General features: G+C 44.3%; 1 protein-coding gene; it reads left to right on the plus strand.

The window, feature by feature from the left end:
• The first annotated feature begins 4,758 nt into the window (after positions 1-4,758).
• GSTUM_00000117001 (uncharacterized protein) lies at positions 4,759-6,366 on the plus strand. XM_002835351.2 has 5 exons: positions 4,759-4,980; positions 5,052-5,208; positions 5,281-5,445; positions 5,511-5,723; positions 5,796-6,366. The coding sequence occupies exons 1-5, from the start codon at positions 4,878-4,880 to the stop codon at positions 6,103-6,105; spliced, it is 948 nt and encodes a 315-aa protein (XP_002835397.1). The 5' UTR covers positions 4,759-4,877; the 3' UTR covers positions 6,106-6,366.
• Positions 6,367-14,297: the final 7,931 nt, after the last annotated feature.

A 14,297-nucleotide genomic window follows, 5' to 3' on the forward strand; every position in this document is an offset into this window, starting at 1 on the left:
ATAACGCTATCTATTATTCGCCCAATAGCGAACTGGCACCGCCTAGGTGGTAGGTGCCCTGATAGTTAGTCTAATTGGTGGGGATGTCCTTTCGACCGACCGGTTTTTTCGGTACTGGCCATGGGAAATGGTCCGTGGACCACTAGAGTTTCCTGGTTGATCCTCCTTGGTGGGGGTGTGCGGGGATCCGGGCATGAGATCTTGGTTTGTTACCGGTAGTCTACTACCGGTAGACTACCCTCTCTATTTCCCCCGCACCGACTTACGACTTATCCCTCCTAAATTATTTGGCTCTCCGGAATTGGAAAGCGGCCAATCAAACTTCGCAACCCGGTCACCAGTTTTTTGGGGGTCAAGTTCATGTCCCGGTGGGGGTGGGTAGGGAAACTGGAGTTTGGGTGGATGTGTGGGGCTTGACGGGAGATTGACCCAGGCGGCATGGCGAGCCTGAGAACATGGGTGTCGGTCAATCTTTGGGGGGGGGATGGGGGACGGATTCCCTCAAATCCTCTGAGACCTCGCACACGAGGGACCTCGGCCAACTTCGGCAAGGGACAAAACGTTGGGCTTTATGGGTAACACCAATTTTGGTCGGGTTGAGTTTGTGCTGGGCTTAAGGATTTTCAACCCGGGTGGACCCTTGCGGGGCTGGGTGCGATGACATACGAGCCGCAGATTTGTGTGGAACGCAATGTCAGAAACGAAGAACACGAGGGTATATTAGCAACAAACGCATGTAACTAATGGTGCATCGCGAATGAAATTTTTAAGGAAAATTTTTTGAGTTAGGAAAGGAGTCACTAATCTAAGATATTAGAAAGATTGCACTAGAACCCGGCGGGGGAATGGGTGTGAAGAGAAATACAGGTGTAGAAATATAGACAAAAATTATAGGCTATGATTAAGGATTAATCGCTACATGAAATAGGGCCAACCACGTTTGTTCGTGATCGCTAGCACTCATTCATGGATGCTTATACTTAGGGTCGTGGGCCAATGGTTTGCCCACTCTCATGGTGACCATCTGAAGGGATAACGAAGATAAGAAAAGTGAAACTGCAAATGGTAGCAGAGGGTAGAGAAAAGAACGTGGGGAAAAGACATCGGTCAACTAGGGAGGCATCATGGGCAGGGGAGAGAAATGTCAAATTTTGGTCGCGAATATCAAGCCTTGCGAATCCTTTTAGAAGGGGGTTCAGGTTGCTCGGAAGGGCCATTTGAGGTGAGGTTGGTTGATATATCGGCCTGGGAATTTAGGAATGAACCTCTCCGTTCGAGTAGCAACTTCACAACTCCCTCGTGCCCTTTCTGGGTAGCCCACGAAAATGGTGTTCTACCATTCTTATCCGCGAGTTCGGGGTTGACATCGCTCCGATCCAATAGTATCTCCACAACTCCCTCATGCCCCTTCTCGGCAGCCCACGAGAGGGGCGTTTGTCCATATTTGGTGTCTACTGCATTCGGGCCAACACCTTCCTGTTCCAATAGCACCTTCACAACTCTTTCATACCCGTTCTCGGCAGCCAGTGAGAGTGGGCTTCGGCCCCAATAATCTGCCACTTCGGGATTGACGTCAGTCCGTTCCAGTAGTATTTTCACAACATCTTCATGCCCGTTGTTGGCAGCCCATGAGACAGGCGTTCGGCCCCAATAGTCAGACTTTTCTGGATCGATGTCGATCCTTTCCAATAGAACCTTGACAACTCCCTTATGTCCATTCATGGCAGCCAATATAAGGGCCGTATTACCTTCGGGGTTCATTGCATTGGGGTCCAATTCCTTGGTTTTCAATAAAGCAATCGTTATATCCACAAGCCCCAGGAATGCTGCGCCGTGAAGCCCTGTGAATCCCTCAGGGCTTCGTTTGCTATACCAGGGTTGCTTTCGCCAGTACCCTGCGTGCAATAAGAGTAGGTTTGATGACAGATGCCTATCGAATCCATCCAGTAGCGTTAGTGCAAGTGATATCATACTTTCGGTGGTTTCCCTTCTAGCGTGTACTCCCCAGTAACAAGATGCATAACCGAGAAAGGGGGTTGTTGGCGGGGCCGAAGGCAGCGCAGGTGAAAGATCCCTGACGCACTGGAAGTTGAGATAGGTCAAGCAAACCTCGGCAATCATAGAGTGCGGACAATGGAACAGGGTGGGGTTATCCGAGAGGTACTCCTGCAGAGTGTAGTGGACAAGGCGGACCGTAGAAGAGGACACCTCAACAGTGAGAAGACCTAGCGAGCATCGTAGGACCATTTCTATGCGAGGAATGTTCTCTGTGTACGGGTCCAGAGACCCTTTCTCTACACCCAGCGCATGGCATAACTCGACGGCATGTAATGGCCGCTCCGAATGCGACACCCACATTAGGGCCTGCATGGCAAGTCTTGATTTACCCCGCGTCTGCGCCTTCATTCGTGCTAAGGTTCCTGTGTACGCATCCCCTAGACTTTCCCCTTTTGTCATAGCATGGAGCATTTTCCTCCTCTGATGGATTGTAATCTCCCCCATAATGGCGTCCATATTGAGGGAAACCAGGATGAATCTATACAGCATTGTTAGTGAGTGGCCCAGGTTTTATTGGGAAAGCGCCAGATTTTCCTACTCGCATTTCGGAGATTTTTTCTGGGATTACCCTCATAATATCAGCGCGCAAATCGTCATCCATCGCGTCAGGTTCGGTGTCGTTCTCCAACCTCATGACCAGAAACGATTCAATGTCCTCCTTGGTAGGACTTATAGGTACCACAACCGCCCCGGCGAAATGTTCCCTTATTTCTTGCAACACTAGGGCCCTCCCGGTCAGGAATATTCGCGTGTTTGACGAACCTTGAACGATGCCTTGCAGTGACCGAAGAAGGTCTAACCTATGCTTTGGGAGCGCTTCATCCAACGCGTCGATACAGATGAATATTTGTGGTAACGATGCAATGGTCGTCTTCACCAATTCCAACAGATCTGGAAGTCGTAGATGCCGACCGCCAAACTCCCTTTTCGCCGTTTTAAACGCCTGCCCCAGGTGTTCCGGAAATTCCCCTCTGTTGACAAGCTGCTTGAGGATGGCCCCCAACATGTTTGTGGTGGACTGTTCGTGTTGGGCGAGGAAATCGCAATATAGCCCCACCACGGCGATATCTCTTTTACTAGCTTGATCGCAGAGGTGGTCAATCACGAGAGAGCTAATATTTCAGTTGTTAGTGATATTTGGCTTATCCATTTCTGAGAAGGGGGTTCCTACCTCAAATATGTCTTCCCCACCCCCGGATCCCCGTAACAGAACAATACCGGCGAAGCGTAGCCATCGCCTCCGTTGGTCTCACTCCATTTTCGAAACTCGTTAGTTTCCAGAAACCAATTCCCCACACCATCGACTCGGTCGGTTCGCACACCATGGTGCCGCTGATGAGGTTCGAGTGGTGACAACCACTCCAGAATCTGCCGTTTCTCATCATCTATTCCCGCGGTGATATTGACGATATTGGTGTTGAGAGAGTTGAAAGAGTTGATATTACCGGTGATCTCCATGCTCCGTAATGAAATGCTCCGTAATGAATTAAATGCGTGGAGTTCAACAGGATCCCATTGAACTGAAGGCCAGTCTGGTGATGAGGTTCTGGCGTTTCACAGGGGCGGTTGATATCCCTGCCTGCCTGCCAAGAAAATCTGTGCTGAATACAATATCTTACGTTAGTGCTGCGACTCACTCAAGCACAGTCTTCGCCGTACTAACTACCAATCGGTGTCCCTAGGGCCGGGCCGATGTGGTCGGGGTGCCGGGATCCCTGGCTCGCCGCGGTTAAAACCAGTTGGATGGCAGGCGCCCCCCCCGGGCCTGAAAATTTATGGGAATACTCAAATGTAAGTTTGATTTTGCACCAGGGGTATTCAGAGGTAAAAAGATGGGTTTTCAGTAACGAGTAAACACGGGGGGCTGCATTAGGTTACTTTAAGGTGTTAGCCAATGATGACCACACATTTCGAGCATATTTGAATGAGCCGGGGCAATCGGAGGTAAGTTATCATAAAGTGTAGATGTTAAAACAGAGGTTATAAATATCGCAAGATCTCTGTATTTGTTAACAACAAGTTAGACATTAGATGTTTTGCTGGAGAAAGGATGATTATTTTATTTTCAAAGTGCGGTATGATATTTTAGCTCTACGATAGTACCAGTTACCAACCTCTTGACTTCGGCAACCACCTGAGAAAGAAGGCACCGTAGAAACTCATATTATCTACTATCTCCACCAGACCCCTATCGTAATCTCCCTCAATACCGGCATCAAGCCTACGATAGTGTTAGTTTGATAGGTTACAAGAATTGGAAAATACTAGTTAATAAGATCCACACGGTCTGTACGCTCAGGCTTTACTGTGCGAGGAAAACACCAATCCTCCTGACAGTACTCGTACGGGTTTTTTGTTTCTGAGCACGGAGATTAGGGGGGTGGCGGAGATAGTGGATAGCACTAGTTTAGAGGATACTGGTAAAGTAATCGCGTGTTGACTGTTTTTGACTGCGCCAAGCTTACATGAAACAGCAAAGTCAGCTAACTTAAGCTTTCCCACGTTTTTAACCTTGAATGTGCCACAAGTGATCCGTTGCTAGGTCATGATCGACCTCCCCGTAGATTACGAGTACTTTACTCGAGTACGAGTAGTATCTTTATGACGTCCAATGACATAACCCATTGAGGCCAGAGTGACAGCATGCCCGACAAAGTTCTTGGGCACCATACCAATAATATGCATATATACGCCCTTCCTATCCCGCCAGGGCCCCCCGTCTCCCATCTTGCCCTTTTTCCCACCTTTTCTTTGATAGTTTGTGAAGGATATATATCCACCCTTGCTCAATCTAACTGAGGCTTTACTGCTACTGCGTGATGGATTTGTTAAAGGAGGGGTTTTTGGGCAATCTGCAAACCCGGGAGAACCGTGTTTTCGATGACAATCCGAAGATTGCGAATAACAATCTCACGACTCATGGTAGGGTTCTTCCCCCCCCCCGTTTATTGAGAGTCCCGGAGACTAACAAAAAGGCCGTGTGTGTGGTTAAGGGTCGGATTGGTTGTGGTCCGTTACGGCCTTTTTCGGCTTCATCCTTCTGGGGGTGATTGTTTGGACCTATACGACCAGTCCTCGACGTCGCGTGTTTCATTACTTTTCGATCGCGATATTGCTTGTTGGTACAATCTACTACTATGCTATGGCTAGGTAGGTGTAGCCTCCCGTTCCCCGGGTAGGGTGTGTTGTCTATAGCTACTAAGGATAATATTTTTCTTCAAGTAATCTGGGTGGACACGCTGTGCCCGTCCAATTCAGACGCGATGGACTGCTGAGCCGGACGAGACAGGTATTCTGGGTGCGCTGGATCGGATACTTTATCAACTTCAGCTTGATCTTCTTTGCGCTGTTGCTCTTATCCGGTGTTGGATGGGCTTCTATTCTATTGTTTGTGATCTACTATGTCCTATTCCATTGTAAATTTGCCGCTAACGGTGGGGGGCAACTTGTAGCACGATCGGTTTGACAATGCTTTGGGCAGTAATGCTACTCGTCGGCGGTCTCGTTCGTTCAGACTATAAATGGGGATTCTACGTCTTTGCATTATTGGTCTACTTCTTCATCCTCTGGCAAGTTCTAGGCGTCGCTAGGAAGTACGCTAGCAGGGTGGATGCAGGCGTTCACAAGATATTTTCCGGACTAGCTGCGTACACACTATTTTTCATGTAAACTCCCTCCCCACCCACTCTCAATCCTTTTCAACCACCCAATCACTTACTCATTCATCACTCTCTCAGGCTCCTATATCCCATCTCCTGGGGCCTCTCCGAAGGCGGAAACGTCATTCAAAATGACTCGTCGGCCGTCTTCTACGGCGTCCTGGACGTTTTTTCCCAAGGATTGTTCGCCCTGGCTTTGATCTTTGCCACACGGGATCTCGATTTTGGGCGCATGAGGCTGGAGTTTATGGAGTATGGTCGTATCCACGACCACGGTCGCTGGGATCAACATGAGAAGGTGCCGCATCATAATCATAATCCACATAACAACTTGCATGATGGTGCGCCTGGTGGAACGGTTGGTGGGACTGGAGGGAATATTGTTTAGTTTGTTTTTCACTTATCTTTTATGTTTTTATCATTTTTGTTTTCTGTTCTGGTGGGGTTGGCTGGACGGGTTCCGGGATGGGGAGATATCATACTAGGGTTTTGAAAATAGTTGGATTTGTGGTGGTGGAGGTGGGATTAATGGTAATTTACGGCGGTATTTAAGGGCAAAGGCCCAGGAATAACAAAAAAAAACTATGCAGAAATGGTTGCACCACTCCAAATATTCCTCTGGAGTCAAGAATAAAGCGACTTAAGTAGTAATTATTCATTGCTTGTAGTTCTGGGCGGTATTCCTGTCTACTCGAGTACCATGCTGCATTGTCGCCACCGTAGAAACCCCCCCCAACCGTGGATACAAGTATCGCATAAATAAAGACCTCGAACAAAGTTCTGGGCCAAGAGACAGGACATCTCAGGACAAGTGGCGGACAACTTCCAGACATGGCAATTTCGCCCTCGCCACCGCAGCAGCTTTTACAAACCCAATAATGAGACTCCGCGGCATGATGGTCTACTCGGAATGAAGCCTGAACCCACATGGAAAGACAATACCGGTACACTGGCGAAACTCAATCTGAGTAGCGCAAGTGGGGTCGCTTCCCCGACGCAATTCGCCGGAGGGCATCCACGGGGTCTCCATACCACAGTAATAGTACCGTACTCTCACTCGGTTTTGCCAAGAATACCTCCATGGGCGGGATATTTGGTGAGGACTCCAGCAAGGTATCGGGTGGAGGGGGAATTCTTGGCAAAGACGAGTAAGGGTATTCAAAGTTGAAAAAGGGAAAAAAAATTAGCCTACTCTCCGGTTTCATGTAAGCTTGGCACATCCATAAACAGTTAACTTACCACTACTTTACTTTACCATACCATACTTTTTTTCCAAGTAGATACAGACGTCAAGAGGTCGGTAACAGGTAATATAGGTATCTAGTCGCAACTCAATACTCACAGCTTATGTGAGCAGAGTTTAAAAAAAAAGAGAAAATGTGAAGAAAAGCAACTTAAAGTGAACTTAAACAACAACTCCCTCAAAAAAAAATGCCGCGCACTTCTGAAAAAGCACAAATCACCCAACAACTTCATGATATATGGTTATCAAATACCATTGTTCAGACAATATTCAATACAAGTGATGATCTGTCACTATTTTTTAAGTGCTTCAAACCCCTACCCTATAACCGACAACAAACCGGGCAAGAATCCACAAAAGACCTTCAACTTTTCTCTTCTCTCTTAGATAATCCCATTACAACAAATTTCAACAGTCAAGATATGTTGGAAAAAGTACTTGGAGATAGCGAGGATGGTTTAGTAGAGGATATAATGGAGGTTATCGAGCTGCTCGGGATGGGAGTGCCGGTGATTAGGTATCTCATGCCACGAGATCCTATACCTTAGAATGAGTTCATGTTCAACCATCATGTATGTAACCAATCAAATTTGAAATAGATTTTAACTAGAGAAAATTAAATTAATTTACATTAGATCTTTACAATGTCAGAAGATAGATTTATGGCATTTTTTCGGATGAAACGCAATTCCTTCAACCAACTAGTGATGCTCATCCACAACGACCCGATTTTCAATAATAACTCTCCAAATCTACAAGCCCCAGCTTCGATTCAGTTAGTGACCACCTTGTACTTCCTAGGCTTCAATGGAATATCAACTGTTCGTGGTGCAGCTTAATTGGGAATTGGTGAAGGTACAACAAGGTTGTACTGCGTTCGAAGCATTTCTGCATTGGTTCGACTACTCCCGCGAATTGTGAAGTGGCCGAAGCCTGAAAGCCATGATTTCAGAAATATGAGAATAGAGATTGAACAAGAGAGTGGATTTCCAGGATGTGTGGGCTTCCTTGATGGTACTGATATGGTACTACGATATGGGCCATCATATCACGGGGAAACTTATTTCAACCGAAAAAAACAGTACACACTTAATATACAAGGTATTTGTGATGGTAAGCGTAAATTTACTTTTGTTTCAAGTGGATTTCCTGCTTCTGTTGGTGATGCTACTGTTTTTTGTGAAACTTCATTTTTTAAGAGACCAAATTTGTTTTTCTCACGACCAGATGAGTATGTATTAGCAGATAAGGCATATCGAGTTACCCGTCGATGCATGACTCCTTTTAAAGAGCCACTTGCAAGTCAAGTAGCAGGTGGCTATAAGGATTTCAACCTACAGGTAGCGGAGGCACGAGTTAAAATTGAGCATGCTTTTGGTATTTTAAAGAATAGGTGGACTTCTTTATGGGAGATACCTATTAGAATATCAAATTCTAATGATCATGTAAGGGTAATAGTATGGATAATGGCTTGTATAGTATTACATAATTTCCTTTCTGATATGGAAACTGATGAGCAATGGTGGCCTATTCCAGAGGAAAGGGAAGATTATGAGGTGGATAATAATGGAGACTGGGGGGCAGATGAGATATTAGGTGTTGAAGGAGAACGTCAGGCTGGCACAAATTGGAGAAACAGAATGCGTGAATACTTTGTAAATAGTATGTAGTTTATGGGAAGGTACGACATTTAAATGTTTTAAAAAATTCAATAATCCAAGAAAAATATACAAATAACAATTTGAAGTGGAGCTGTTACAAAAAACCAGAAACCCTATTCATAAGTCATTCTCTCCCTTTCCAATGCCTCCTGATTCTCCCTATTTCTGGCAGTCCTTATACCCATTATTGATTGGAGTTGTAGAATCAACAGGTCAGTTCGGCGCTGTTCTGCTTTAGCTCGTTCCCGTTCCAGTTCAAGCTTCTCTCTTTCCAACTCTATCTCTCTTTATCGCAGCTCTCCTTGTTGAACGAGGTGTCGGTTTAAAAATTCAAACTTTTTTTCCTCGCCTTCAGCCTTTGCCGATGCAAGTATTCCAACCGCTTCCACAAGTGCATTCGATCCGTCCTTCTTTTTCTTTCGTTGTCCACCCTTCGATGTCCCATCCTCGTCACCATCTCCAATCATCATTTCAGGAAATCGACGCTGTTTTGTTCCGCGAATTGCTGAACTCCGTGCTGGAGTTGGTGAGTCTACTCTTTGTACCCCTTGTCCTTCTGATCGCTCGCTAACAAGAATCACCTCTTCCTCAATCCCTGTGTTCGGTTGCTCACTCCCTTGACTTTCTCTAAGCGGATCGTTGTGATAATGCCCACCCACTTCCAATCTGAAAGGTCCCTCCTCAAGTCCCAGTGCCTGTCCCTCCTCTACCTCCCTTCTCTCATCTACTCCTCCTTCCTTTTCCCTACTCATACCCTCCCCACTCACATTCTCTCCTGCTCCTCCAAGTCCTTCTTCTCCAAACTCACTTGGATCCATTGTTGATAGTCCAGCGTCCTCTCCACCTTCTGGATTGTTGTTGTTCATTGCCGTAACTAGTTGCTCAATTGTTGATGCTGTATCCGTAGTACTAATACTCAAATCATAGGTGACTGGCGGTCGTACGTTGGGTCAGTCACCCAATATGTTCTCTAACCGAAAGAAATAGGGGCATCGTGAAAGTAGTTTACCTGTTATCTTTAGTATAACAATATCATGTATTTTAAATATAAAAATAGAATATTATACTACCTCGTAAACTCTTTCTACCCTCATCTAAGTCTCTTTCAGATAGTCCCCATCCACTCTAGTTATTTAATTTGGCTGCCGCTCGATAGGCTTTTATGAGGTTGTTATACTTATATCCGACTTTAACTGCTTCTTTCGTAGGAATATGAGTGGCAATCTCACTGACAATTGGTTTCTTTGTGATTCCGGAACCCTTTTTAATCTTTCGCAAGTTTTCCGGATCCTCCAACCATTGCATCAAAATCTCGGTCTCATCTTTTGTCCAAATGGTATTGTCGGAATAATTGCGTGGCATTTTGGCAAGAATCGTCCTTGTTGTTGTTGCGTCTGCTTGGTTGCTTTGAGATTGAAATCTTAGTGTGTGAAAACTTTTCTCCAAATTGTACGCTAAACCTTTTCTATTCTTTTCCTTCCCCTACCTCCTTACAGTAAATTCTCGGGCCTTCAATTATGATACTATATTTCCTATGATATTATTGGACCATCACCTTCTGTAAGCTAATGCACCTTCCGGTCTTAACTTGTTACTAAAGGATCATCGCTCTAACATTGAATACCCTTAGTGGGTACAGTACTTGACGGAGTGCTTTGCATCCGGTATGTGATGTTTTTGTTTTTTTCTAAATTGGTGGCACGCTGGGCTGCTTTTCAGTGTAGAAAACCTGCTTTTGTGGTGGATACATTGCGTGGAAGTAGTTAGTTCTAGTCTAATGACTATCACAGGTATGATACTTGCAGACTACTGGAGTGGAGTGATTGAAAATCATGATTTGTTTGGGTATGGGAGACTGTATCATACGGTGTGGAATTTGTGGATGCCGTTGAATGAGTGAGTACAGTACTTATTTGGCGATTCCCGGATAACTTGTTGCTAACCCAACGGGTTTGCTATGTATTTTAACATTGACCGGTTTTCCGAATGAGGGAGGGTGATTTAAGGACTAGGCAAGGCGCCTCGGGAATTTCTTGGTTGACCCCGATTCGAGAATAGTTACGGATGAGCGACTGCTGGTGAAGAGGTGAAGTAGGAGAAGATGGTGAGACATATGATAATAGCGTGTGAAGTGCGGGTACTTTGGACCCACAAAGTTCTGAAATACGCCTTTGTCCATGGATTGAGGTAACACCCCCTCTCCATTCTAGTGCATTCCAATCGCAAATCACTCCTGACGGGGGATTTGTGATTAACCTGAGATGGTATCGCCGGTAGAAAGGACCAGTTCTAGCGTCTATCGTTTTACTTTAGCCATCCACGGGCATGATATTATAATTATTAAAATATTATTAGTGGTGGGTTCGGATATCTCTTGCCGAGATGCCGTCAAAGGTAAAGTGTGGCGGGGGTGAAGGAGGGAGTAAATTTACGAGTATTTCATTTCAGGAAATGTGTTGTGAGATCGTGACTATTTCTCGAATTGTCCTGGCTTGTTTTTGCTATCATTTCTCTTCAGTCGTTTTGTCTATAGCTCTTTGGGGTTAAAATTTCTGGTATACTGGCATCCTTGCAATTATCCTTTAGCGCGATTTTGCTATCCTTGAAGAATGGAGTCTTGCCATTTACCACTAATGGCCACCGGGAACCCTTGTACCGACACTGGATCTCACTGAGCATGTAGAATCATGGCGGGGTACCACTCGTTTCCTGACTTTCGCTCCGAATGTATCTCATATTTCTCTCAACCCTCAACTGCCTGGTCTACAGAATTCGTGACAAGGGATATCTCAGGGTCAAATCAAGTCTCTGTATCTTATGGTTTTTGGTATGATATAGGAAATAAGTTCTGCATCTCACGCACTAGTAAAGGTAAACCCCTATCAGTATTGAAAGAACATTTTCGGGTTCGCGGAAGGGATTGTGATTGCGGGCAATTGTAGGAGATTCGTAGAATCACAAAGAGAACCCAAATTAAAAGCGAACGATGGTCTTCGAATAATTAGGGATAGCACGGTCCTTTGGCTAATTCCCCCTTACGTAGTCGTAAATCCACTGGTTTTCACTTTCAATTCAGTTGCGTTCTTGGTTACTCGTAGGGAAATCTCATGTTTGTATTCGGTTGTTCGTTGACAGAAAAGAAAAGAAAAGAAAAGGTCGAGGAGGTCCTCGTTACGTACAGGAGAGAAAATTTCTCCCTCAACCTTCAAATAAACCCTTTGCAGAAAAATCAACCCAAACCATATCCTAAAAATTCCCATCAGAAAGCGAATGAAATTGTCCACATCAGACAATACATTGAGCATGGGATTCCCCCAACAGTACATGATGGTAATAGTAGTTACCCGCCTGTTGCCATCCTTCTTTGCCATCAATGAAATGCCACATTTCCACAAAAAGCCCTCTGAGGTTGTGTTTCACTCATGAAGGAGATAGAGTTTAACTTTTTCACCTTACTATTTCCTACTTGAAAGCCCCCAATCAAGAGTTTTGCATGGGCACCCAAGTCCTCCATAGGGTTCAGCGTAGCCGAACTCAAAGACAATTGTTGGCAAAGAGCGGTGTCTAGGAAATAAAGTTATGTCGGGAGCCATTACTCTGTTGAAATATCAGCTATATATTGTTTGTTAACAAAAATAACTGACTACAACCAACAGAAAAATAACTTGATCATACAACAACCACCTCCTCACCAACCTCAATATCACAATAACAAAAAAATTAAAAAAATGTAAATACATAGTAGAAATCAATATTTAGTGTACCATCCATCTGCCTTAATAATTGCTTCAATCCTATCCACCATTGAACATGCTAGGAAATCAAAAATCTTTGAGTTAAGAAGTTCCTCACAATCAGTAATTGCCTCCTCAATAGCTTTTTTGACCTCATTGTCAGAACCCTTCATGAGATATAGATCAGGATAATACTTCTGAAGCTTATCTTTCACAAGAGCCCAAACATGTTCAATTGGATTGAGATCTGGTGAATAGGCTGGAATTTCTATAAGAGTAATTCCCTACCCTCTGAGCTATCTCCTAAAAGGTAAATGAGTCTTAGCATTGTCAATGATAAAGAAAACCTCTTTCCCTTCAAGATGCTCCTTAATATCCTCCCATATCCCTACAAAGTTATATTGATCATAAATCTCAATAATTGACTTTCCAGTTACTCCATCTCCAGTAGAAGAATGATCAGGAAAAACAGGCAAAAAGAGACCATGAGTTTGATTATAAAAAAAACCAGTCATCATCTGGCTAATCTTCCTCTCTCCTGTCCTATCAGTAGGTTCCAAACAATCCTTATTCCACTTCTCTTTTGGGTACCTAAATACCCATTTTCTCCTCTTTCCTCCTCTCCTCTGAACAGCAATCTCACCTTACCAAATTGCCTTCCTCCTCCACATCTCTCTTGTCTAGTACCTATGAGCTAATGCCAATTCCAATCTCTCCTGAGCTAGGTTCTCATCCAAGTGAACCCTCTCTTGTGTTAACTACTTTTTAAGATGTCTTTGTATAAGTCTTCTCCTGACTATTATAGAAGAAACATTAGGAGCAACCTTTTAAACAATCTCAAAATAGATAGTATTGGGATTTTCAAGAGCTTCCTCCACCATAGCATTATCCTGTAACTTGGTAGTCTTAGAATGTCTTCCTCTACCCTTCCTCTCCTTGTCCTCCAAGTCTTTCTTTGAGATTGTTGTTTTGACAGTTGTGAGGGGGATGTTAATGTAGTCAGAAATCTGCTGATATCCTGTCTGAGGTTTGTGTAACCCAAATATTCTCTCCCGGGTAAACTCAGAGAGGTGATAGGTAGGAATAGGCTTTTTTGAAGGACTGTGAAAAATAGAAGGTATAGTATTAAAGGAAAAAGAATCAGACAATGTGATTGGATTTTGGTTGAGTTGATGTAATTTCTTTTGATAGGATGGAAAATGGGGAAGAGATGATGGGTGATAGTTGCCAAGTACCTTAGATGGTCGGTTATTTTTGTTAACAAATAATATTTACCAAATGCCTCATTGAAAGAGAATAGTGCCTACATCTCCTTAGTGAATCTGTTCATCTATCATTTAGTGGCCAAGTTGCCATCTTCTGACTTGAAAGCTGTTGACACTATCCTATCTGTAATCAGTGTTACCTCACAACTTGAAACAATTGTGTGCATTTGTTTTGCTATTTTTATTCTTAGTAGCCCAATCATAGAATGGTATTGTGCATTGACAAAATTAACTGTGATTCAACAATCGGTGGCAACCCACCCCTCTCCATCACCCTGCACTCTCAACAGTACTTAAAAAAATTGCTCTAAGTCAACCAAGAAGAAACCATTCTGCTCAATTCATGTTTTCAATAAACTATGCCTCCTATTCTTAGCAGTTATGCTAAAAAACCTATTCCCTCCACATATCTCTCTGAGTTTACCAGAGGGGAGGTTCTCGGGTTATACGAGCCTCAGATGAGATATCAGCAAATTTTCCACTACCTGAATATCCCCTACTATAATGATCCCTCCTTGGATAGTTAGTTCTTAGCGACGGGGAACGATACTTCTCTTCTTCTCCTTCTTCTTCCTTTGTCTTACGATAGCTCTAGGCCTCTGCCTACGTTACCAATAGTACAAGACCTTTGTCTTCTATCGGGAACGCCTATCGTAAGATTTCTCTAACTCGTCTTG

This window comes from Tuber melanosporum, assembly GCF_000151645.1.
Source record: "Tuber melanosporum whole genome shotgun sequence assembly, scaffold_104, strain Mel28".
Lineage (NCBI taxonomy): Eukaryota > Fungi > Ascomycota > Pezizomycetes > Pezizales > Tuberaceae > Tuber > Tuber melanosporum.